This window comes from Triplophysa dalaica, chromosome 3 (genome assembly GCF_015846415.1).
Source record: "Triplophysa dalaica isolate WHDGS20190420 chromosome 3, ASM1584641v1, whole genome shotgun sequence".
Taxonomy (NCBI): domain Eukaryota; kingdom Metazoa; phylum Chordata; class Actinopteri; order Cypriniformes; family Nemacheilidae; genus Triplophysa; species Triplophysa dalaica.
The window spans coordinates 13,469,522-13,493,404 of record NC_079544.1 but is presented as its reverse complement, the minus strand read 5'-3'; the positions used below and the strand labels follow the sequence as shown (position 1 = coordinate 13,493,404).

The following is a 23,883-nucleotide window of genomic DNA, read 5'->3' as shown; positions in this document are numbered from 1 at the left end:
ACTTTACTGAACAGTGCAAAATAACACATTTGAAACACAGTACGCTCATAATAAATCAAGGGGGAACTGTTGCACACGATGGTCTAAAGTTATGCAATGTGATGGTCAGAGGTATTGTTGGGGTCAGGCTCTGGAATGGTCCGATGAAATCCATGCGCACAGCTAAGCTCTAGCACATGTAAGACATAGTGCGGTTTTACACCAACACAGTTGACATGAACAAGTACACACACACAAATAACGGTCTAGAAGTTCCCAAATCCATACCCAATGCCAGCATGCAGAGCAAAAAGAGAATAAAAACCAGACTTACTCTGTACACATGGAAATGGGCAAGAAATGGGAATGATTTTTTGAGCTTGTCAAAACGTCTCATCATGAAGATTCAAAGACACACCTAAATTCACAAAATAAATACTTGGTCTATAAGTCCTAGACACTTTTTCTGGAGAACAGGGTCCAATATGGGAGCTGCATCCGTCAAGCGACAGCTCCAAAGCTGTGAAGGTCTCCTCAGTTCGAAGGTCTCCCCAGCTTGTGCAGCCCACAAACTACATTCCATCGTGGGACAATCCACATTAAGCTCCTTTACTCAAAGCTCAGCGATAGTGTTGAGTTCAAGAACACATGCCAGAGAAATTGCATGAGGGGAACTGGTGGAGCGAGGGAAAAAAACACCAGAGAGGGACCTGCCAAAAGGAACGGTTCACTGGCAGCCTAGTTAAAACATCCAGAAGGTTTACACTCCAGTCTCTAGAATGAGCCAGAAGAAGTGAGATGCAAAGTCCTCCTTATTTGATTTTCAAAAGTAAAGGTAAAAAGAATTGATATTGGAATATAATAATTTCCGTGGGTTTTCCATTTTTCTATTTATCCGGTCAGTCGAGCTATTATTACGACAGTTTCGTCTCTCCACAATTTCCTCACACCGATGACAGACACACTTCCGGCGATAAGAAAATCAAAACAGCAGCAAAGCTGAGAGACAATGTTGTGCCCTTGTGCTCTGTTTAGATGAAAAAGGTACTTGCTTTTTTCCTCAGTGTGCACATGTTTATGTCAGAAGGGGATGTGTTGATCTGGAGCAGGAGGAGCATCTCAGACTTTTTCTCTCTCTCTCCCTCTCTCTACTGCGTGTCTGTATAATTCCTGCAACTAGCAAACAGACATGGGGAAACTGCCCCTTCTCTACCCCTCTCTCTCTTCCAGCCCGTGCCAGGACAGAGACTCTATGGTATTCGGATGGAGGAGCATTTGATCATGAGCCAAAAGGTCAGATTTAACTGCAGGATGGAGAGCTCATTTCCTGTGTTCCTCCCATATGTTGGGCTCTTAACAAATCCCCCTCCTGAACACCACCAGATCCCCTCCTATCTCTAGCTCTCTCTCTCTCTCACTAAGTCACCACAACTCTCTTTTGATTCTCTCTCCCCTTCTCTATATCCACACCCTGTTCTGAACTCCCACAAGGCTCCACTTTTCTTCTTTATTTGGTTCGTGGAATTCTCTTGCCTGAATCCCTCAAATAATGTTATCTCGACCTCCTGTAAACAAACCCATTCCAAATTTTTCTCCTCCCCCTTCCTCTTCCTCCTCCAAAATGTGAAGAGGATGATTTGGCTTCATCATCCCTGCCAGAATAAACCATTTATACTTTATTTACGTCTCTTCTCTCACATATTCCCCACTGATCATCAAGCTCACAGACTAATGTCAGTTGAGTCATGTTTCTTTTTCCCCTGAGTTAAGCCCTTTGCACATTGAGTCCAAAATTTGTTTCCGAAATTTCCACACGTTAAAAAATAAATACGACCTCACGTTGTGTCAATCACATTTACAAACTGCCTCCGATATTTTCGTCTGGTTCGATTTTCTGCGTTTTTTGCATCCGTCAAGCATTTTGAATGGCCTCTTTAACAATTCAGAGACACCTTACAAACGAGAGCCAAATACGAAAAAAGCATGCAAAATTTTTGGACTGTATGTGCAAAGACCTTTAGAGAGAAGATGTGGTGAGCAGGGACAGAGGATGTAAAGCTGGGCCCTGCGTCTCATAAACAATCTGACTTCAATTACTGCTCTCACACAAAATATTTCCAGCGCAGCTTCATACCATGCAGCTAATGCAGGAGGAATGTTCTGGTGACTTATCGAAGAAGGACATGCAAAGCATGCCCCAAAAATGCCTGTACACTTAAAGGAACATTCCACTTTTTCGGGAAAAAATTCCAACTTCCCCAAGAGTTAATAAGTTGAGTTTTACCGTTTTGGAATGTATTCTTCCGATCTCCAGGTCTGGCAATGACACTTTAAGCATAGCTTAGCATAGATCATTGAATCCAATTAGACCCGTGGGATCGCGTTCAAAAATGACCAAAGAGTTTCGATATTATTCCAATTTAAAACTTGGCTCTTCTGTAGTTGTATCGTGTATTATTAAGACATTTTCTAGGCCAATTTCATTAGGAACTATACTCCTATTCCGGCGTAATAATCAAGAAAGTTTGCAGACGCAGTGTTATCACGCAGCGCCTGAAATGAGTCCCAAGCTAGGTAACTTGTATATGTTGACTGAAGTTAGCCTATTTCCACATGCAATCATTGCGCTGCGTGATTACACTGCCCCTGCTGCGGCCATGTTACAGCAGCATGTCCTTCCTAGAGCCACCCTCTATGTCACAACAGGCACGAAATCATAACGGCTTGATTTCTCGCATGCTTGCATGGAAGGGCACACCAAAACAAACTTACTGGGTTCTTGTTTTTCACCTTTTTTGAGTTGTTAGATGCATTGTGGTCCCAATTATAGCACTTAAATGGGGAAAAAGTCAGATTTTCATCCAATGAGAACTTTCAAAGATAAATCATTAAAGTAAAAGGATGAAGTACATTACAAAATAACGAATTAAAATGACCTGTATTCCAGTAAACAAGTCATTCGACCAGATGAAACTTTCACTCCAAATAAACATAGCAATGATAAATCACTGAAGACTTTCTTCAATGTGTGTTTATGGTTGGTGAACTGGAGTTAACGCTGACCACATTTAGACCGGATGAGCTAAATTCACACAACACCTCCATATGTAGCACCTCACAAGAAAAATCCACACTCGCTCTTACAGTAGGTCCTTTTTCAGGAATCCAGTCGAAGGCAAAATGCAGTCACAAGGGACCCTACTGTGTTAAACCCATGAGACATATTTATCCATTTAATTACACAAATACTGTATCTGTTGCATTGGTCCTCTGTCTGGACAATTGTCTCCAAGCTGCATTGCTCTCACACCACCAGAGGGCAGCAATCACACAGAAGAGCTTGTCATTGGAGACAGAATGAGACAAGGAAAAGCTCACATTTAAACCAGCTCTAGAAGATATTCCCTTTCATTGAAAAATCAATTATGTTACGGTAATAATATAAAAGTAGTATAGCAACAGCAGAACGACAAGAAAGTATGACGCCCCCACATGGCCTTAGCTTTACTGTAGCTTTTCCAACACTGTTAAACAGATTATATTCTCAGCGATTATTCCAAAAGGACCCCATACAAGCACACATGTTACTGAAGAGACCCTAGAGCACTCTTAGGCTGTCTCTCACACCCAGATAGCAAATGAAATGAAGTCACTATTGAGTCCTAACATCTCTCTTATGTGCACCAAGTTGTTCACAACACATTCACGACAGGACAGCAGCAATAGTAACCGTGACTGGCTCCAGTGTTAAATGTTCACATGGTAATCTCATGAAGGATGAATTAAAAAAAAAAAATGTCTAAACAGATTACCACATGTTTCTATTAAACAACAATCCCTGTCAGAGGCAGAAACTAAACAGGTCAGGGTTGACATTAAGCGTTGTCATGTGGTTAGTAAATTTGTCATTTTCTTGCCTGAGTACAAATGTTACTTTTCAGATGACAAAAAATTATGTTTCATTAAAAGTGTCAATATAATTGTTTCATAGTGCATAGTTCACTGCTGCAACCTAAATTTCTTAACACTCTCCATGATTGCTAAAGAACAAAGGCTAGCAGTAATTATTGTTAGTGTCGAGCTGTACCTTAAAGGGGTCATATGGCGCGAATACGTGTTTTTCTGTGTCTTAAGGAAAATTTATAAAATAAAAGTGTCGGAACAAAAGATGCATTCTGTCTAAAAGTGAATGCTCACCCAGACCTGCCTGAAACACCTCATGTAACTACACCTCCACAAATCTACATCAGTTCGTGGTATGATTTGACTAAGACTGCCCAAATGTATAAACAAGTATGGTGGGCAAACCTGCCAGGACAATTGCTTTAGAACCTGTTGTTCCAAGTATGGTAGGAGGCGTTACTTTCCAATCTCACGCTTGCAGTATTTGACCAATCACTACGCACTGGGTAACTGGCCAATCATAGCACACCTCGCTTTTCAGATTAATGAGCTTTGTAAAAAATCAGGTGTCAGGGAGGCCGGGCAAAGAGGAGATACAAACATGCAGGGCATGTGGAAAATACAGCGTTTTTGTACCTTAAATCGTGTATACACATTGCATTACATCTAAAGCAAACTAATATTAATTTTAGCCATAACCCTTTAAACATCTGTAGCACCAGTGCTATGTGCAAAGAAAGTTAAAGTTTTGTATCAGAGGCCAAACAGCTGAGCACAAGTATAGAACGTCTGCTGTCATCATTAAAAAATATAAAGTGCAGTTAATCACATGAATAGGCAGGTAACTGACAAATGACATTTATTTTACATTCAGATGGATAAATTAGGGCCATATAATTTTAGACAATAAAGGTATATTTGTCCACATAAATTACTGTAGTATACTACAGTTAAAGTATATAGCAAAGTTATTTAATATAGAAAACTACAGTGAAATTTCTAGATACTGTAGTGTAGATTAGTGTTTCCTGGGTCAGGTTTTTTCCAACCCGCTTTTATGAAATTAGCAGCCCGCAGCACTGCATCTATTTTTTACAACCCGCCCTGCCCCGCAACAATTAAAAATACATACTAGGCATTGTAAAGTAAATGAAAACAGGCTTTATTTCAGCCTAAAAGTGCTTGGAAACCTGTAAACTGGCAACAGCCATCGCTTATGAACCATAGAATCTTGCACTTCACGTAGCCGCTACTGCTGTTGCTGTGGCCCACGGGTGATGAGACGATCCGTGCATCACTACCTTGAACCTATTTCCTTTAGGAAATACTACAGTATTTGAGTCTTCTAGTTAACAGGACTTTTATTTTGAAAGGTCGTCGGAAAGACGCTTGAGGTTTAATGTGCTTAGTAAGCTTCATTCAAACGGTAAAATGCTGGTAAAATAAACTCTCAGAGAAACTCTGGAGATGAAGTTTATGTGTTTATATCCTCATACAATTCAGACGCAGGCAAATCCTCGACCATCACCTCTGTAGTTTGTTAATCTGTGCACCTCATTCACTCACTGACACACAGAACAGAAAAGCCAGATGACATATTTAAATAACAGGATTCCACGTCCGCATCTAGTAATATGGACTCATTGATTAATGGCACACACAAGCACGATGAAGGCAACTTAAACAAACCTGTATCTCTGTCCAATGCACCTATTCTTATAATTCTTAGCACAGACCTATGTTTATTTTTTTCAAGTTACTCGTCCATTCGGGTAAAATAAAAAATAAAAAAAATTCCCTCTCACTTCCCCATACAAAACATTAACTTGTCGCGGACAAGCATTAATGTCAAGTAATTCATTGTTACCTTTTTGATGACTTGTTCGGATATTTAAATTAGGGTCTTATTTCTGATCCCTAAGAATCAGAATACTTTTTGTTTGTATATGTGTTTGTAGGTCAGGGATTGGATTTTTTTGCTGAAGCTTTGAGATCCAACTCAGGATGAGCACCAGCCGCCTCATTTGCCCCTTTTCACAATTAAAGATCACCGCCTGGGCTAAGCTCCCCACACACAGACAAACATCCCAAAAGTCCTCTGATAATCCACATACGACAGAAAAACTCAAGAAACCGGCCTGTTAGAGGAATGAGTTCATCATATTTACAAACACAACACAAAGAGAACCTAGAGGTAGAAGCACAGCTGGAAAGACATGAACAGAAATGACAGGATGATAACTGGAGGAGAGAGATCTAAAGGACAGGATATAAAGAAATACAAAAATGAAAGAGGTGTAAGCTCTCATCTGGGTATCACAGAAGGATAGAGTCATAGTGTTTGATGTGAGAAAATGCAACCACAAACAACGGTTTGCACACACCACACATTCATCCATTAACAGACTTCTACTGTTTTATATTTCAGAATTTAAATAAAAAACCTGTGAGGTTTTAGGACAAGCATCACTAATGTCTGACAGCCACAACCAAGCAAACATCTATGTAAACACACAGACACTTTCAGATTTGTATTGACTGTTTATCAGACTAAAGACTGAAAAAGTCACAAAAGAATACATCCTCATTTAGCTGTTTCTGGCCTCACACACAGTTCGTTCACATGTTAGACGGTGAAAGGAGCAAATTTAGGACTCCCATCTCCATGCTAAGAACCGTGTCACATGACAACTTTTGTGCATGTAGGTTATCGTGGCATCTTACAGACAACTCAAAGCATAATTTTTTATTGCATGTGGTTATAACAAACACATCAAAGGATTATATGTCACATCATAGAATAAACAATCAAAATATAAATACATCAGCAAGATTATTATCAGTTATCTGGATGGTTTTATAGCATGTTAAAAGAGCTGCGGTCCCTAGTACCTCGTCCTCATCGCCATCACTGGGCAGACGCTGGTATTCTGCAGTGTCCCCCATGTTAAGGTCATCGAAGAGTCAAGCTGCGTTGCTCATCAGCCCTCGAATTCAAATGGAAATGGATGTGGTCTATTCCTCTGCGCTCAGGACACCACTAATTTATACTCCTCTTAAGTCAACTGATACCTTGGTTCTGGATGCAGTGTCAGTTTCTATTGATGTGTGATCACAATATCAGTGAGAAGAGTCTGTCACATCCACACACATTTCCATATGCTACTATGCACAAAGCAGATCGTACGTCCTCCTTTTCCTGAGTGTTTTTTTCAATCTGGCTGCTTCAATGAGATATCTGAAACGCTCCATCCCTCCCCTTTGCCTCTGAAACAGCTGTGTGTGGTGAGAGATCTTTTTTAATGATGGCTCAGCTGATGCCATGGGCTAATCCCTTGTTATTGTTGTCATGTTTTCTCATTTCATTTCTTCCTCCTACTCCTTCCCCTTGTTTTTTTAAGCCCTGGCTGGCGGTTCCTGCCACTGCAGTGAGAGGTTTCCCCTGACAACACAGAGGCTGCCTCGTCAAGTGCACTCGCCAGTGAGCAGTGGGCTTGAGGCTTTCGACCAATCAGAACGCACCCGGGCTCTTCTTCATGAGTACACTTCAATCAAGTGAGCAAATGTGCTTGAGTGAGAGAGTGAAAATCAGCGAAAATAAGAAGAGAGAGAGAAAAATCAGGTCCATGTGGATGCTCGCTTCACACTCTCTCTGACTGACCTAAAGATGTCACCAAACCTGCTTGTTTTTCAGTCCACTCAGTCAGTGATCTTTTCTCTTTTGACCGTTTCAGTAGATGCTGTGTTAGCTTCTAGTGCTGTACTGGCATGACTAAGGTTTTGCAAGACATGCCCAGGTTTTAAATCTATGACATTTAAGCTTCATTTAACAGAACAGTGGGTACTGCATGAAACTTCCTGTTTCAACACTGTTAGAGGAAACCATTTCCTCAACTCAGGTTAGGGATGGGCGATATGGCCTAAAATCCATATTGCAATATACATTGCAGCCTCTTGCGATAACTATATATATATTGCAATATATATATAAATTATAATAGAACCATTTCAGAACAGGTTACACAGACCCTTAGGAAAGCCAAACTGCTAAATGTATTTTTTTTTAAAGAAATAAAGAAACGTATGTCGTTTTGAGAACATTTATTGTGCAAAAGCAAAACTGTAATTATACAAAAAAAATGTTGCAGATGAATATAAAATTATTTCCTTCTAAAAGGCACTATACTTAGTTTAAGTCCTTGGTTCTTAAATGCCACCCAAATTGCAGAGAACAGAAAAACTGGTGTCTTTTTATTTAAGGAACATACACTGTACTGAAAATACTTCCAGTATTAATTAGGCAAAGAAAATTATTTTGTGTAAATGCAGAGATACTTGCAGTACCTGCAGCCGAGGTAACCCATTTGGTATTAAACATTTTGTTCTCCTAATGAAATTAAAACTGGTGTTTTGTTAATAAAGGAAAGGACACTATGAATTAGGGATATACTTCCAGTATTAGGCATGGCTATTTTAAATAAAGAAAATTCTTCAAAGTGTAGGGCACATATATTTCAAATGAAAACATTATAAAGTGCTAAATGAAAGCAAAAAATAAATAAAGAAATAAAATACTTTCAGTATAAGAAACATATACAAAAACTAAAGAATTTTTTTAAAGTATTAAAGTTTCTTTACAATAGTGCCATGCCATATATACAGTAAACAGTTATGGCCCTGGTAATTTCAATCCATCGCTGGCTCTTCCTAATATAAGGAGTACCTTTTGAAAATGAGTGTTGGATTGAGGTTTGGGTCAGTTCCTGTTTTTTTCTGTCCTGCGTTCTTCGTACTGGATCTTGCGGTTGGCTGCATTGCCTGGCAATGCTGGTATTCAACGACATGTTTAGTTTTGAGGTGGTAGAACAGATTAGTCGTGTTACCGCTCTTAGCTGGAACTTTTGCCCCACACACTCTACAGAGTATATTTTTCTGCTGTTCGTCGGACGGCTTAAATCCAAACCAAGTCCAAATAATAGATGTTGCACCGGTCTTTTTCACAAGCTCCTCTGTTTCGCTGACGCTTTCAGCCATGTTTATTCAAGATGACGAATATGATGATTCCTTGCAGCCGGCTGCAGCTCGTGGCTCTAAATTTTGCGGGTAGATTGCGTCATCAACATGCATTATCGCGATAGTGCAATAGAATTAAAATCTCTATGGTAGGCCAATTTGTATCGTTTATATCGTTTATGTCTCCCATTACTAACTCAGGTGTGAACACAAGATGGTACAATGTGTTCCTCTGACAAAGATCACTGTCACGCTGCCAATCCACTCTCACATTTCTCTCAATCTCATCCATTAAGAGGTTTTCATATGCAAATGATGGGTTTTGTTCTCCCGCTAAAGTTGATTAAAAACCACCCCAACTATCAAGAGTTCAACAGTCAGTATATACACTACCGGTCATAAAAATGTAGTTTCTAGAAAGAAATTAATATGTTGGCACAATTATATTTCTGTCGGGACCACTGTCGTCAATTATTTAACGATCGCATATATTTAGTTTGGCAGAATGAAACTGTTCTGGGCAAACTCTCTGCCGTCCATGCAGCTTTGCATGGACATAGCAGGAGCGCAGCAATACATGTCCCCCCCCTGGGGAACCAGAACAGGTCCTGATGCGTAACAGGATTAAATATAAAGATCTGAAGATACAGGCAGATAAGGAGGAGATGGGGATGGAGGTGGGTTTTAAGTGCAACACGATTAAGCAGATGATAAGGAGCAAAGAAATGCAACTTATATAGACCGCAGTCTAGTCTGTTTTGTATGACTATTGAATAATGTTGATTACCATCACGCTTGATTTTTGTCAACACATGTAAATTTAAATATACACCTTCAAATTAAAAGATTTTTAAGAAGAGCATGAGAAACATTTTTGTCATGTGATCCCAAACTTTTGACTGGTGGTGTTTTGTATGTGTTGTTTTTCCAGCCTTCTCATCACCTGCATATCTCAGAACAGTTCAAACATTGTGCACTAAGGAAGAGTTGAGTCTGTGTTTTGGCATAAGATAATTTCACAATCTCTCTTTCATATATTTCTTTTCTCATAAAACAGCGTGAAATCAAAATCAGATTCAGATACTCTCCGTATCTTCTCTAATGCTAGTAGGGCAACAGACAAGGTTTCAACAACACATCTTCTAAATCAATGCAATGTTTCCCTTTTATTCTGTCCTGGTCATTCATCTCTACTCACAAATTAAAAAGCAGAGCCGTATTAGTGCCAGGTCTCTATTCTCATGTCTCTCGGTATGTTTAAGCTCTATTTGCATCAGGACTCTCTCTACGGGAGCAGATGGCTGAAGCATCAACAGCAATGTCATTAAATCCCACTTCACCCACATACCCCCCTCCCCCACCCACTGTTAGGGGATATTCTCCTGCTGCCGGGCAATAACTGCGCAAATCAATGTCACACAGACAGCGTCTTCATTCACTTTTCACTTTTTTTCACTTTTCAGGATAACTTTATCTGCCAGGCCGATGGAAATTTCTCTCCTTATCAACAACACTTGGCTGCGCTTATGTGAGAATCCTAGAACATGACTTGACACAAAATACTAGCCACAATAGTAGCTTCTAAAAATACGGCATATTGAAAAATGTGAGATAGTATTCACATATAATGTAGAGTTGTATGTTGTATGAGAGTGAATGTTGGAGTTCATCACCATAGTGCTTCTAATGGCGCTTTTCCACTGCATGGTACCGTCAGGTTTAGTACGACTCGGTTCAGTACAGCTCACTTCACTTCGGCTTTGTTTCCTTTTCCACTGCAGTTTAATACAGTTTCAAAGTGGGTGGGGATTATTAATTTATCGCCATAGTTGCTCCGCCTCTACTGCCGTAGCATCATTGTGAACGCGACATAAACATACACACAACACAGGAGTAATGGAGCATATCGATGGCGGATTGCAGCAAACAAAATACTCCGAAAATACCAAAGAATTTGGGAAATCTTACAGCAAAGAGCAGACAAAGATCATTTAGTTTGCTTTACGGCGCACAAGGGTAAGCTTATACAGCATTTAGCATTGCGTTAAGGTGTCTTAATCTCTATATTACTGTAACGAAGCATACAACGAACTGCCAATATTACGTATTAAAATGCATATTCGTGTGTTGCAAATCCAGTGACGCTGGTAATGGATCTCTCCGCCCATTTCAGTGATATGTGTGTAAACACGTCACATTTTGGTATCGGTATGCTATCGGTATGCTATCTATCGAGGTGGTACTAAAAAAAGTATCAGGTACTAGGTACTGTACACAGTGGAAAATATGTTTTCCAGCTGCATATTAAACAGAGACTGTTGCAGATCAATACAATATCCAGACCATTTAGTCATTTAGCAGGCGCTTTTATCCAACGCAATTTACAAATGAGGTAAACAATAGAAGCAATGAACTAACATGCAGCATAGAAATCAGATTTCAAGAGGCTCCATGCTACAAAGGAGATTCTATATGTACCATCAATTGTATTAAAATACTCACATGACAATCCAATCAGGCTCCTGTTACTGCTGGTTGTCACTTTTCCCTTTGCAAGGGTTTAAAGTGATAGTTCACCCAAACATGACAATTCTGTAATCATTTACTCACCCTCAGATTGTTTCAAGCCTGTCAAACCTCCAAAACTGTTTTAAGCTTTAACCTTAATCTAAAAACGCATGATTCCAACTTTGCATATATTGGATCATTTCTGACCCTCCTTCACCTGAAAAGAAATGCAAATATTTAAACTATATTTTTAAATATGTTTAAACACTAACACTATGCAAATTGACTATGCAAACATAACAAAACAAAGGATCTAGAAAGAAAGACCAGACCAAAAAGCTTTGGTTTGAAAGCAACCCAGCACATTTCTGACACAGCCAATTAAAGCATACTACACACAAAAATGAAAAGTCACCCTCAAGTTTTTCCAAACCCGTTAAAATGTTTTCTGATTAACACAGAAATATATATTTAAAAATGTTAGCAACTGAAATTTCTGGTAGGGCTGTGCAAAACCATTGAAACATTTACTATCCCAATCATTTTTTTTCGATAGTGTATCGATAGTGATACCTCTTCTATCCAGTGTATCCCATTCATTATTTAGACTAAGGGGGCCGACATAGTCTAATTTCCTCCCCCATAGTTTCAAAATTAACCAAAACATTTTTATACTTCTCATAAAAACATCAATGTGATGTCTGTTTTCCATATTGCTTTTTTTGTCACGGCCAACAACACTATAATCAAAACAATCTTTAATGATTGCCATTTACATATTTATTTTACTATTTTTAAAACAGCTTAATTCATTGTACAGTTGCGAGCGCTCAACGCTATTCTCTCTCTCGGTATATGTGACCCTGGACAAGAAAACCAGTCTTATCGGTCAATTTTTCGATATTGAGATTTTTATATAATCTGAAAGCTAAATAAATAAGCTTTCTATGGATATAGAGGTTGTAAGAATATGATACTACCGTTTAAAAATCTGGAATCTAAATATTGAGAAAATTGCTTTTGAAGTTGTTAATCAGGGGAACTGTGGCAGGCCATCCACTCACAAAAATAAAGTTTTTATATATTTAAGGTAGGAAATTTACAAAATATCTTTATGGAACATGGTCTTTACTTAATATCCTAACGATTAAAGAAAAATCGATAATTTTCCCCCTATACAATGTATTTTTGTCTTACTAAAATTTTTCCCGTGCTACTGGTTTTGTGATCCAGGGTCACATATGATCATCATTTTTATATTGTTTACAATATTTTTGTTGAGAAAAACCTAGCACATAAATGTTGGAGTTAGTCTGTCAACATTGTCTGCAGTGAAACTCGTGGGATTCTCTGCAGCGCAGCCGGAGCATGGCAGGTGCACACAGCTATGTTTTAAGGGTTGGCAAACGATCAAGTTTATTGAAGCATTGTGTATTTTCATGTCAATAGTTTTGATAAAAGTACTGTTGCCTTCATCCATGATTTAGCTTTGGACAAATAGTAGGCCTATTTTTAAGTTTTCCATTTACTGACGAACAAAGATTACTCGCTTAACTTTATTTGTTTTCATCTGTTTGTGAGCTTCGCAAGTTATGACCCACCAGGGGTTTCATACTGCCCATGTGACTTGCGTGAACCACTTTTTTTCCCTGTGCATAAGGGACATAATTTATTTGTTCTGTTGAACACTTAACGAGATATTTTAAGAATTTAGGAGACAAACAGCTCTAGAGCACCTTTTGTGACCATTTAAATGTTTTCTATGAGTCAATAATGTCCCAGAAATGTCGGTTGCTAACATTCGTCCAAATATCTATCTTTGTGTTCAACATGAAAAAGAAATATATACAGGATTGGAACAACTTGGGGGGGGGGGGTAATTCATGGTAGAATGTTCATTTTGGGGTGAAGTATCCCTTTAACACCATTTTCTAGAAAGCATTGCAATTACATGTAACTACAGCCAGAAGTGGATAGGGTAAGGACATATAAAGTGTGTGTGCGGCCTGACTAATCTCTGCTTTTGTGATATCTTTAGAGGAAGCCCTAGTCAGTCCATGTGAGCCAGGATAGCACCGTTTGTGTATGTGTATTTGACAGGTGTGGTTTAAGAGGAGACGCGAGGCGAGGGGATTACTGATCTCTAGTGCAGAGCGGAGGGGACGGGGTGACCCAGGTGTATTCTGAGGTCCTTACATAATTCCACCGCTCTGGAGTGACGGCACCAAGCTGTGTCACCCTTGAAGGCAGTTAGACAATAAGCACAAGCAACAAACTGTAAGCAATGAGTGCAACGCGCTACACGAGGCTAAGGCTGTGCGATTAATCAAAACGCGATGTGAAACGTTGCGATCAGCAAATCACAAAAGGGTACGATGTGAAATAATTGGCGCGTGTGATGTGCGCCAGAGCATGACACCCTCTCTCTGACCGGCTTGAGTGAGCGCAACTCCGATCTCCAATCACTTCTGCTTTTTTGGAGAAAGGAAATTATACATTCTTATGTTATAATTGCTACATGATTGTTATATTGCTCATTTTATCTCATCATGATGCATGTTCACTATTGTCATTTTAGAAGAGTGCATGTGCAGCTTGTGTATTTGAATACTTCTCATACTCGTCCATGGCTCCATGCGACACGCCATCCAAAACAGCGCCTCTCCTAAATGGCTTTGACCTCGACGCACATGCACTGCCCGTGTCTGTTGATGCTTGTTAAGTGCTCACGCCTGGCTCCGCATCGCAACTCTCCATGTGTGTGCCACATCTCCCAAAACGGACAAAACTTAATGCTCGCACGCAACCTGTGTCTCAATGTCTTGTGCTCACTGCTGCCTGGATGCGCAATAAAAACACAAATTCAATCAAACTGACATGCTTATTTCACTTGGATTTAATGACACATTGAGTATTGAATTAACTAATTTTAACAATCCCAAATACTTAAAAACAAATATATCAGTGATATCTATGGTATTGCATCACTGCAATGACTGCGACAGTAGAGCTCATGGTTCATTCAATAACAGATTCACCTGGCTCGTTTACTCCTCCTCCATCCACTTTATGTGACAAGTGCAATGGTTCCTGAAAATAGCATGGGCTTGTGCAGTGCACACAATGGCCACTGAAGGCAGCAGAGCAGGAAAAATCATATAAGGCTCATGGAGGATGAACTGCCAGGCTAGGTTTATCAGAAACATTTACATGTATAGGAAAAAAAGATAAATAGGTAAATCAATCTTTACATATGACATGTTCCCTTTAATCTAGTTGTTGTGGAAATAAAAATTATTTTAAAGGCGCAGTTTTTGATTTACAGCGGCCTCTGGCGTTGTATTATAGATTTGCAACCAATCCCTCAGTCCAAACATGAAGGTGGCCACCAAAGTATAAAAAGATGTTGTCGGCTGCTACAGCATGACATGTTGATGCAGGGAAGAGATCAAGCGGGCATTAGAAAGACTGTAGAAAAGCGATGTCTTATTTATTACATAAAATAAAAGGTCTGTGGATTTTAAGTATAAAAAGAAGGATAAAAGTCTGGCAGGAGTTAGGACCTTCGCTAATATTATAAAGACTTTCCAGCAGAGATGCGTTAGGACCTGTAGAAGGCTTTTAGGAGATAATTTCCAGCAGAGAGGCTTTGGAGGAAAGATCGTCTTAAAATTACCGAGGAGATCGCTTTGATTCGGATCAGTATGTGAGTAACGTTTGTTTTTATGTTTGTTAGAACCAAGGTATGTTGTTGTTTTTGTTGTAATATTAGCTGTGTGACGGAGCAGTTTTAAGCGTCATTTTTTATCTGGTACTGCTTTAATATTGTACTCGTTCAGAAACTGTAGAGAGAGCGCGCTTTTACTCAATGATGAATAAACTGACATTTAATCCGCGGGTCACATGTATTCCGAATCGTAGAGTACGATCCGTACAGATCACGGATCATCCGCGATCCGTTTCACCACTATACTGCAGGGTTAGGAAATGCACCTAGAGTTCTTTGTCTAGTTAGGGCTGCTGAACAAAACATGGCGGCGAATTCAATGTATGTAGGCCCACTCTGTATGTAGATATAAACAGCCTATTCTAAGGTATGAGAAAGATAACGGTTCATTATGTAAGGTCTTTATACACGTCTCAAGAAATAGTTTTGTATATTATACTGCATTTCTGCAAAATGATCCTCCTAAAAACCAAGTTTTGTTCTTTTAAAAACATGAATTTATTCCGATATCATTTGTTTACAATTTGACAAAAAGATTGTGTATTGACAATGTCAACTTTTCCCAAAGGACCACCAAACGTATTAACAGTATGGCAAGACAACATACTCTCACATAGAGGCACTTGCACATGTGAAACATACTGAATCACAGCTAATCCCATTTCCCCAAAAGATAGATGTTAATAACCGCGCACCACCTTTCACTGGAGACCATCTCTCTAAAATTAGATCCTCAACACAGAGTGGTAAAGTTTGTAACTCAAATTTCACCCATTATAACTACATGCAAGTACCCATCTGTGGGCAGCATGAATGGTGCATTGTTGTAGTCCATAAAAACTTCATGTCAAAATGGTCAGGCATAAGTAATACTCTTTCTGTGTACAAGTGTGTGAAATGCATAGGAATGAGGTCATGAGCTCTGTGTTTACTCTTCTGAGTTAACCAGGTCCTTAGAGACACGCCAAGCCAGGTGAGCAGACAGAGACAATCAGCTGACAGGAAGTTAGAGTGAATTAGCCATATAAGGAGAAAGGCACAAAATGAAAGACAAAACACTTCACATGCAGAAATACTGACAGCCACAAAAGATTACTATCATCTTTTTGGACTTTTAACAATTTTGTCAAAAAAGCGTTGAAAGTATGAAGTAGTATTTACATTAGGTAATTTTAACCAAAGCGACTTACAAATGAGCTTAACAATGGAAGCAATTGGAACAACGTAAGGACAACAAAAAGCATAAGGGCAGTAAAACTGGTCTCATATAGCCCACCGCAGTATACAAATATTTTTTTTGTATGGATAGTAAGAGTAGAAAAGAGATAGAAGTCAGAACTTGTCGGTGAGGTGTTTTCAGACGTTTCAGACGTTTCAGGGATCTGGCGGATACATAAGTCTGTATTAGCGAGTGAAGATATGGGATATTGTAGGCCACCACTGGCCTATTTCTGTGCTTGATTCACTCCACAAGGGATCATACAGGCTTTGGAAAAAAAAAATTGAACATGGATTCCCTCTTCGTAACATGGGTTCTTAGTCCCTTATTGGACAATACTCCCAGTAAAGCACGCCCATGCTTTAACCAGTGAGCGAAAGAGCACGTCCAAGCATCAACCAGTCAGCTTGAGTAAGAGCACACGCATCAATGACACTTCACTCAGCTGATGGAAGTTTAGCTGTGTTTATTTGCTCACTGCATTTCTGTGATGAATGTTATATTAACGGTGGATATAACATTGGATTTGGAGATCGTTTGGAAACTGATGAGAGGGAACCGTCTCAGTGCTCAAAGATGCCAGACATGAACCGCATGCTTTAACATAACAACAGCTATTCAGGGATAATGCGATGATGTATTGTGTGCTCGTGCTGATTTTGTGCTTGTGGTGTAGTACCACCCCCCTGTACACCTTCAGGAAGAAAATAATTGTACAGCTGTATCGGTCTCTTATCAATTTGATCAAACTAAATACAGCGGGGAAAATAAGTATTTGACACACCAGCATTTTTATCAGTAAGGGGATTTCTAAGTGGGCTATTGACACAAAATTTCCACCAGATGTAATCATCAAGCCAAATATTGAATTCATACAAAGAAATCAGAACATTTCAGTATACAAGTTCAGTCATAATAAATAAAGTGATATGACACTGGGAATAAGTATTGAACACACTTTATTTAATACTTTGTAGAAAAGCCTTTGTTGGTGATTACAGCTTCTAGACGCCTCTTGTATGGAGAGGCGTCTTATTTTCCCCGCTGTATATACAAAGAATGTAATACTACTGTATTGGTACTCAAGATTAAAGCTGGTGTTACACACAAGGTTGCTGCAAATCTCATGAATACTTATAGAGTATTATTGCATACTTCATATCTTCGAAGAGTATTAAGTTTGGTCATATTTATAAAAGATAGATACAGCATTACGGCGCATACGGGGAGGAGGGGTAGGCTGAACCAAAGAACGTGCGCACCCATTGTCGACAAAAAAGACATCAGTTTCACTCACCGCATTTGGTTAATTTCAGGCATCTTTTAGTGCTGGGACGGCTCCATATATAAGTTTCAAACGATCTCCGAATCCAGCATTATATCCAGAGTTTATATAACATTTATCACCCAAATGCAGTGAACAAACAAACACCTGAACTTCGCGAACGTATGCGCTCTCTCCTGCATACAAGTGAAAGTGACGTCTGCGCATGCTCCTTCTCCTGCTGTCCTGTGGCCGTGCGTCGTGTTTTTCGGGAGAATTGTCCAATAAGGGACTAAGAAAGGTTGTTACAAACATCTTTATATGTTTGAAAAAACTTTCCGAAACCTGTACGATCGCTGGGAGAGTGTATCGAGCACAGAAATACAACGTAATGTGCCCTACTCAGTTTTGGACAAGTTGACCATAATAAGCATGAGAAGACACCACGTTTAATATTGTAAAAAAGTCAGTATGCATGACACATTGGTTCAGGGCCGCTTTAATATGAGATTTGCAGAAACTGCGTGTGTTATCTCATCTTTAAAATGAAAGTCTGTGGTTGCTCAATTGCACGCAGGAGTGACTTTTTAATGGATTTTTGACCGTGTGGGTGGCTATCATATGCACACCACAAAACATAAAAGTGTGTGTGGGTGTGCGGTAAGAGACCTGGGCTGTTGCATCATTTCCTACTCAGTGTTATATGACAGAGGGCTGATTTTGTCAATGTGTAACCCGATGTAACAATGAGAGCGACAGACATATAGCCCAACTAAAAAAATTTTTAAATGTTAGCGCTCAATAAATATTATGCGTTAGTATTAAATAATTTGTTTAAAGAATTGAAAGTATCTAATTCAACACTCCTGCGATAATAGGTATGCTTAATCTTCATTCTCTCTCATCTCACTATCTCTCTTTCTCTCTCTTTCTCTGATAGAAGTGCACATCTACAAACCAACAATCCCAAGTACCACAATCAGAGCACTCCAGGTAGGTTTGTCACCACTGACATATGGCCTTGAGATTGGGCACTGTAAGGCGATGCTGGTCCATTTCAAGAGATGGACTGAGAAATGGATTAGGGAGGGGGCATGGGCGACACACAGGAAGTGACAGATAGTGGTTAAAATAACATCATGCTGCGAGCTCCCTCCTCCTAACATCATGCAAAGCACTGGAGCTGTCGGTCTTGGCTCTCCAGTCCCTCCAGGCATTTGCAACACCACTCCACAAGAAGCACGCTCACTGCTATTTCAGCACACATAGACACACTTCCTATGAGGTAAAAATAGACACACTTCCACTGATGGGAACTAAACCCCCCATCCTCTGTGAGCAGTCGCCTCTCAGTTCTGACACTCATAAATGTATCTTTATCAATAATCGGGGCTGTACGGGTTTACCACCTCATTATAAAACATTATCTGAAACCACCACTGTATCAAAATCAAAACCAATACAAGATTTGCTGTGTTAAGAATTCTGATCATAAGACGGGTGGCATGAAAAGCACAGCAGTGTGTGCAGTCACAAATACATTTACACTTCTATCATTATAGACTTCTATCATTTTTATTATTTCCAGTTTGAACTTGTCCACATACACAGATCTTAAAAAATATATTAGACCACCACCTAAATAATTTTTTAGTTTCTGTAATGCTACCTTATATATTTAAGCTCTAAGTTTTAATAAAGCTAAAATATAATTGTTTATTGTTTTACCGGACAGAAAAAAAGGTAAAGCACTTTACTTAGTATTCAGAACATTTAGATCTAGTAACATTTATTAACTTTCACTCATTGAATATCAGCAGGAGTGGTTGAGACAACAACACGTAACAACAATGTGATACTCAACTTTATAAACAAATATACCCTTTATAGAAATAAACTATGTGTTATAATTTTGATCTCAGTTCTAGTTGCGCTATCTCTGTATCCTCTCCTATTTGCTTTGGTGTGGGTGGTTATTCTTTAAATTGAGCAGTGCGTCTTCATAGCCGAGCTGTACACATCACATGCACTGGGGACATTTATGTTGATGATCTTGCTACAATATCCTCTATGTTTATTTTGCAACAAATGCGCTTCTTTAAAACACTTTCCGCTCCGCGAGCGCTGCTTCTCCCACCAAAGTCGCGTTGCATAAAGACCTGAAGACACCAAGAGCAAGTAAATAACGTCAAATAAACACAACACGGGATTGGGAGGGAATGGGAGTCATTTTTCAAAGACAAAGGCATGTTTAAGCAGGTGCACTGTATGGGAGCCCTGTTCCACCTCCAGATAAAAATCTAAGTCTGTTGGTAATGAACTCTTTAAAACCCCATTCTAATTATAGAGCTGTTGGACTAGAATAGGAGCCGTGCAGAGCAGATAAGCATTCAGTAATTACACTCAGCCTGAGATAATTTCCTCCCTACATTCATCACTGAATGCTTATGACACACACAGATGTTTCTCCTGACTGCTACACTTCTTCAGACTCAGAGACCGTGAAGACGTGCCAAGGACTCAGACAGACAGCCACACACACGCCATCAGTTTACCTCAGCCTAAATAAGCACTGGACAGTTTTTGTGTGACGTGATTTCGGGGAAAAAAGTAGCTCTCATCGGTCAGCAATCTAGGACTGACGTAATGGCTTCCCCGTTTATGTAGAAAACAGTTGACCGCTGTGTGTTAAAAAATACGTCTTCTAGATAAACCGCAACCACTATTACGGCCAACAATAATGCTGTGAGCACAGCCTTGGGGATGTTTTTACAATAAAGTAGTCCAGTACTATAAAATCAGGTACGAGAGTGAATATTGAAGCAGCTTTATAGGGGACTACATCATGGGTCAGGTCAAGGCTGCAGACCACACAAGGGGTGCTTGATTCAGGCCAACAAAGACAGCATGCAGACTCAAATGACGGAGTTCCAGGCACTTTAGTCCATAGAGTAATAAGATACAGCGCGCTCACCTTCATTCTCCATTTCACCCTCCACAGAGCTCATGATGGATGGGACAGAGTGAGAGCCCTGTGGCATGTGTACAGTACAGTACAGTGATACATATAACATAACACACACACATATGCAGACACACAATAGCCCCTGTTGCAAATACTTGATAGCTCTCAGATGGATTTACTACTTCTCATTCAAAGCCACAAAATCACTAAAAAGATTTTCAATTTTTCTTTGTGACACTACCATACATTGCAAGATTTTCCAAAACTTTGCAAGATTTTCCATAACAGTCTGTGAATTATATCAACAGCCCTAAATTGCAGACCGATTCGTGGCAAAATGATGGACTGAAGTAGTGTAGTATAATCCAAACACGCGATTATGATGATCTGAGCACAATGTAGTGTGTGGTCTTACCGGCTCTTCACTCTTTAGGAGTACTTTTGGTCACTTTTGTTTATGGAAAGCGAGGGTGTATGTATGTGTGGGTGTCAATCTTTCACACACAGCACTCCAGCAAGCCCTCCGAGCAGTGGCTGGTTTCGCTGGCTGCTATGTCCGTCACACCATCGTACACATCTCCATCCATCAGGATCCAATGTAACTATAAGACAGAGTCAAACACATTCACTGTAATGTCAAGCTGCCTGTGAATTCCATAGATTAAAAATCCACAGAGGAGCATTAAACAGAAAATATGTGCTCTGAGATAATATTTCTTCACATTCCTTCAAGACATCTACAGCTCTCTCGCTTTTTACTTATGTTTTGCATTAAGTACATCTGGGCAAATGACTGGATAAAACTCAGTTTGAGAGCATGTGATTTTTGAGAAGTATTTCCTTTAAAGGGACAGTTCACCCAAAAATGAAAATTCTGTCATCATCATTTACTCACCCTCGAGTTTTTAAATTCGGTGTAAATTTCTGTTCGGTTGAACACAGAGAAATATATTTGGAAAAATGCTTCTAACCAAACACTTCTTGGCCACCATTGACTACCATAGTAGGAAAAATTACAATGGTAGCCCAAAGTGCCTGAAAACTGTTTGCTCTCCTACATTCTTCAAAATATCTTCTTTTGTGTTCAACAGAAAATAGAATTGTGTAAAGCAATTTTTCCTACTATGGTAGTCAATAATTGTTTGGTTACAAGCATTCTTCAAAATATCTAGTGTTCATCAGAAGAAATTTATACAGATTTGAATGTCTCAAGTTTGCCCTACTCTAAGTCTGGCTCTCTCCCTTGAACCCAGAGACCAAAGTTTCACCACTTGCTTCAAGCACAAATGCAATCAATATTTCTTCAGTGGAACAACACTGCAGTTCTTTCTCTAGACGTCAACACCCTCATGTCTCATCACCGCCGGTATGTATTTAAATATATTCCCTGGCAGTGCTGTATAGGGTTCTTGTCCACTCATATGAAACGTCTGCACTATGATCAAACAGAGAACTGCTGATTGTACAGTGACTCTACTCTGCATGAATACACCCGCACACCCACACATAGTTCAGGCCTGCTGAGACTGAGGGATAAGGGAACACAGCAATGAAACACTCACACCATTCAAAGTTCTGCTAAAAGACACCCATCAACCCCGTATATAAATGCACAGTAATCACTCCACAGAGAGGACATACATCTGTGTTTACCATAACCTAGAAACATGTCTTTCAGTACAACAAGACGCAAGCGCACCTGTTAAAATCATTTGTATCCTCAAATCTTAAAAACTATTTAATTTGACACCAGAGTTTCAGTTTAGCCTCATTCAGAATGGGGACATTTGCAACTGTTTTATAGACCACCCAGTATTTAGTGGGTTTATTTACAACACTAAGCAACAAAGAGAGACACATATCCAGCTTTTATTAAACAAAACTTATTCTGGGAACATTTGTTGAAAAAATGTTGCTGTACTCACTAAAATTACTCTAAAGTTATGGCCAGACTGAAACCCTGCAGCTAAACTAAGTAAAGGACTTTTACAGACAAAATAAGTAATTTAAATGCAAAGTAAGGAAAGAAATCGACTGGCAAGACAAACTGGTTGTCAGTGTATGTATGCGTGAACCAGACTGGGTTACACACACCTGCAGAGAAACTGAAAGTGAAATCTCTTCTCTGGGGATTGTAATCCAATCTCAGTATCATTCTCTATTTAGCACTGACAAACAGAGACATACATACATACAGTGTCTTTCATAAAATAATTGAAATTTTTATCCTACACTAGTAGTCGTATCCATTATTATATCCAAATGTAAACAGTAACCATCTCATAAAAGTACACATGCCTATGTGAAAGGATATAGAATAATGTTCTCTAATAAATGTACCTACACAAACTTAAAGAGTAAATATAACAATGTCCATAAAATTAAATTTCATGCCGTGTGTAAAGCCGCAGGTATAGTCCGTTCCTCCTCGTTCGCACTCCGTCCACATGGCGCAATTTAAGTCACCAAAAGTGTCCGCAAACGTCCGCACACCTGAACGAAACGCGTATAACAGAGGAGCCAAAACACTACAACAAAGAGTTTGAGTACAATGGAGAGGGAATACGATGAGCGTTTGTGTGAGGAGATTCTATAAAATATCTAAAATAATTCAAGCTTCAGAGAGTATCAAGATGTGTTCAGGACGCTTAATTGTATCTCTGTCATCTGCAATGGTCGAGCCACACTTCTTCTATCATTAATTTGCAGGCGGCCTGTGAATAACGCAGCTCAGTGCTGCCCTCTGACGGTATGGTGGAGTATACATACACATTTGTACTGCGCATGTGTCGAACTTGTCCGACGCATCTGTGCGCGAGATGGACACGGAGGCGGAAAGTCAAGTATACCCGTGCCTTAATGTTGCTGTGTGTGATTGTAATCAGTCTGCTAAGTTGTAAAGCCGAAAGTGAAGGAATAACAAAGTTATAGGCAGAGTCATCTGTTGCTCCAATTTCAGCTCCGGGTCAGATTTGCGAAAGTCCAAGTAATGCCCGCTGCACCCAGAAGACCAATCAAAGAAGACTAGACCATCTGACCAATCAGATCAGAGTAGGCTGACAGAAAGGAGGGGATTAGACTGATGAATCGCCGAACAAATCATTTGAGAGTCAGTCAAGAAACTAGGTGATAATATTATTAGAAAATGAAAGTGCTTTTACACAGTGTTTGTACGTAAACTTGTTGGACACTCCATAAACCAAAGTTACACTTTAAACATATCACACTAACATATCACGAATATACAATATATGACCCTGTCCGTGTTTAATTCAAAACCACACCGTAGGCTGGCATAAGTATGT

The 23,883-nt window shown here is 39.5% G+C and overlaps 1 protein-coding gene across 5 annotated transcripts in view; it reads right to left on the bottom strand.

Moving 5' to 3' along the window:
- The window catches only part of tnk2b (tyrosine kinase, non-receptor, 2b), a 50,943-nt gene that overhangs the window by 20,126 nt on the left and 6,934 nt on the right, over positions 1–23,883 (bottom strand). For 3 of the 5 annotated variants that reach the window (XM_056743843.1, XM_056743846.1, XM_056743847.1), the window contains exon 1: positions 314–1,104. In XM_056743843.1, coding sequence (XP_056599821.1) covers positions 314–379 — 66 coding nt within the window. In that variant the 5' untranslated portion in view covers positions 380–1,104. Of the gene's footprint in view, positions 1–313; positions 1,105–6,774; positions 6,912–20,993; positions 21,181–23,883 lie in introns of those variants that run through there. The other 2 variants (XM_056743848.1, XM_056743844.1) reach the window with 2 other exon arrangements.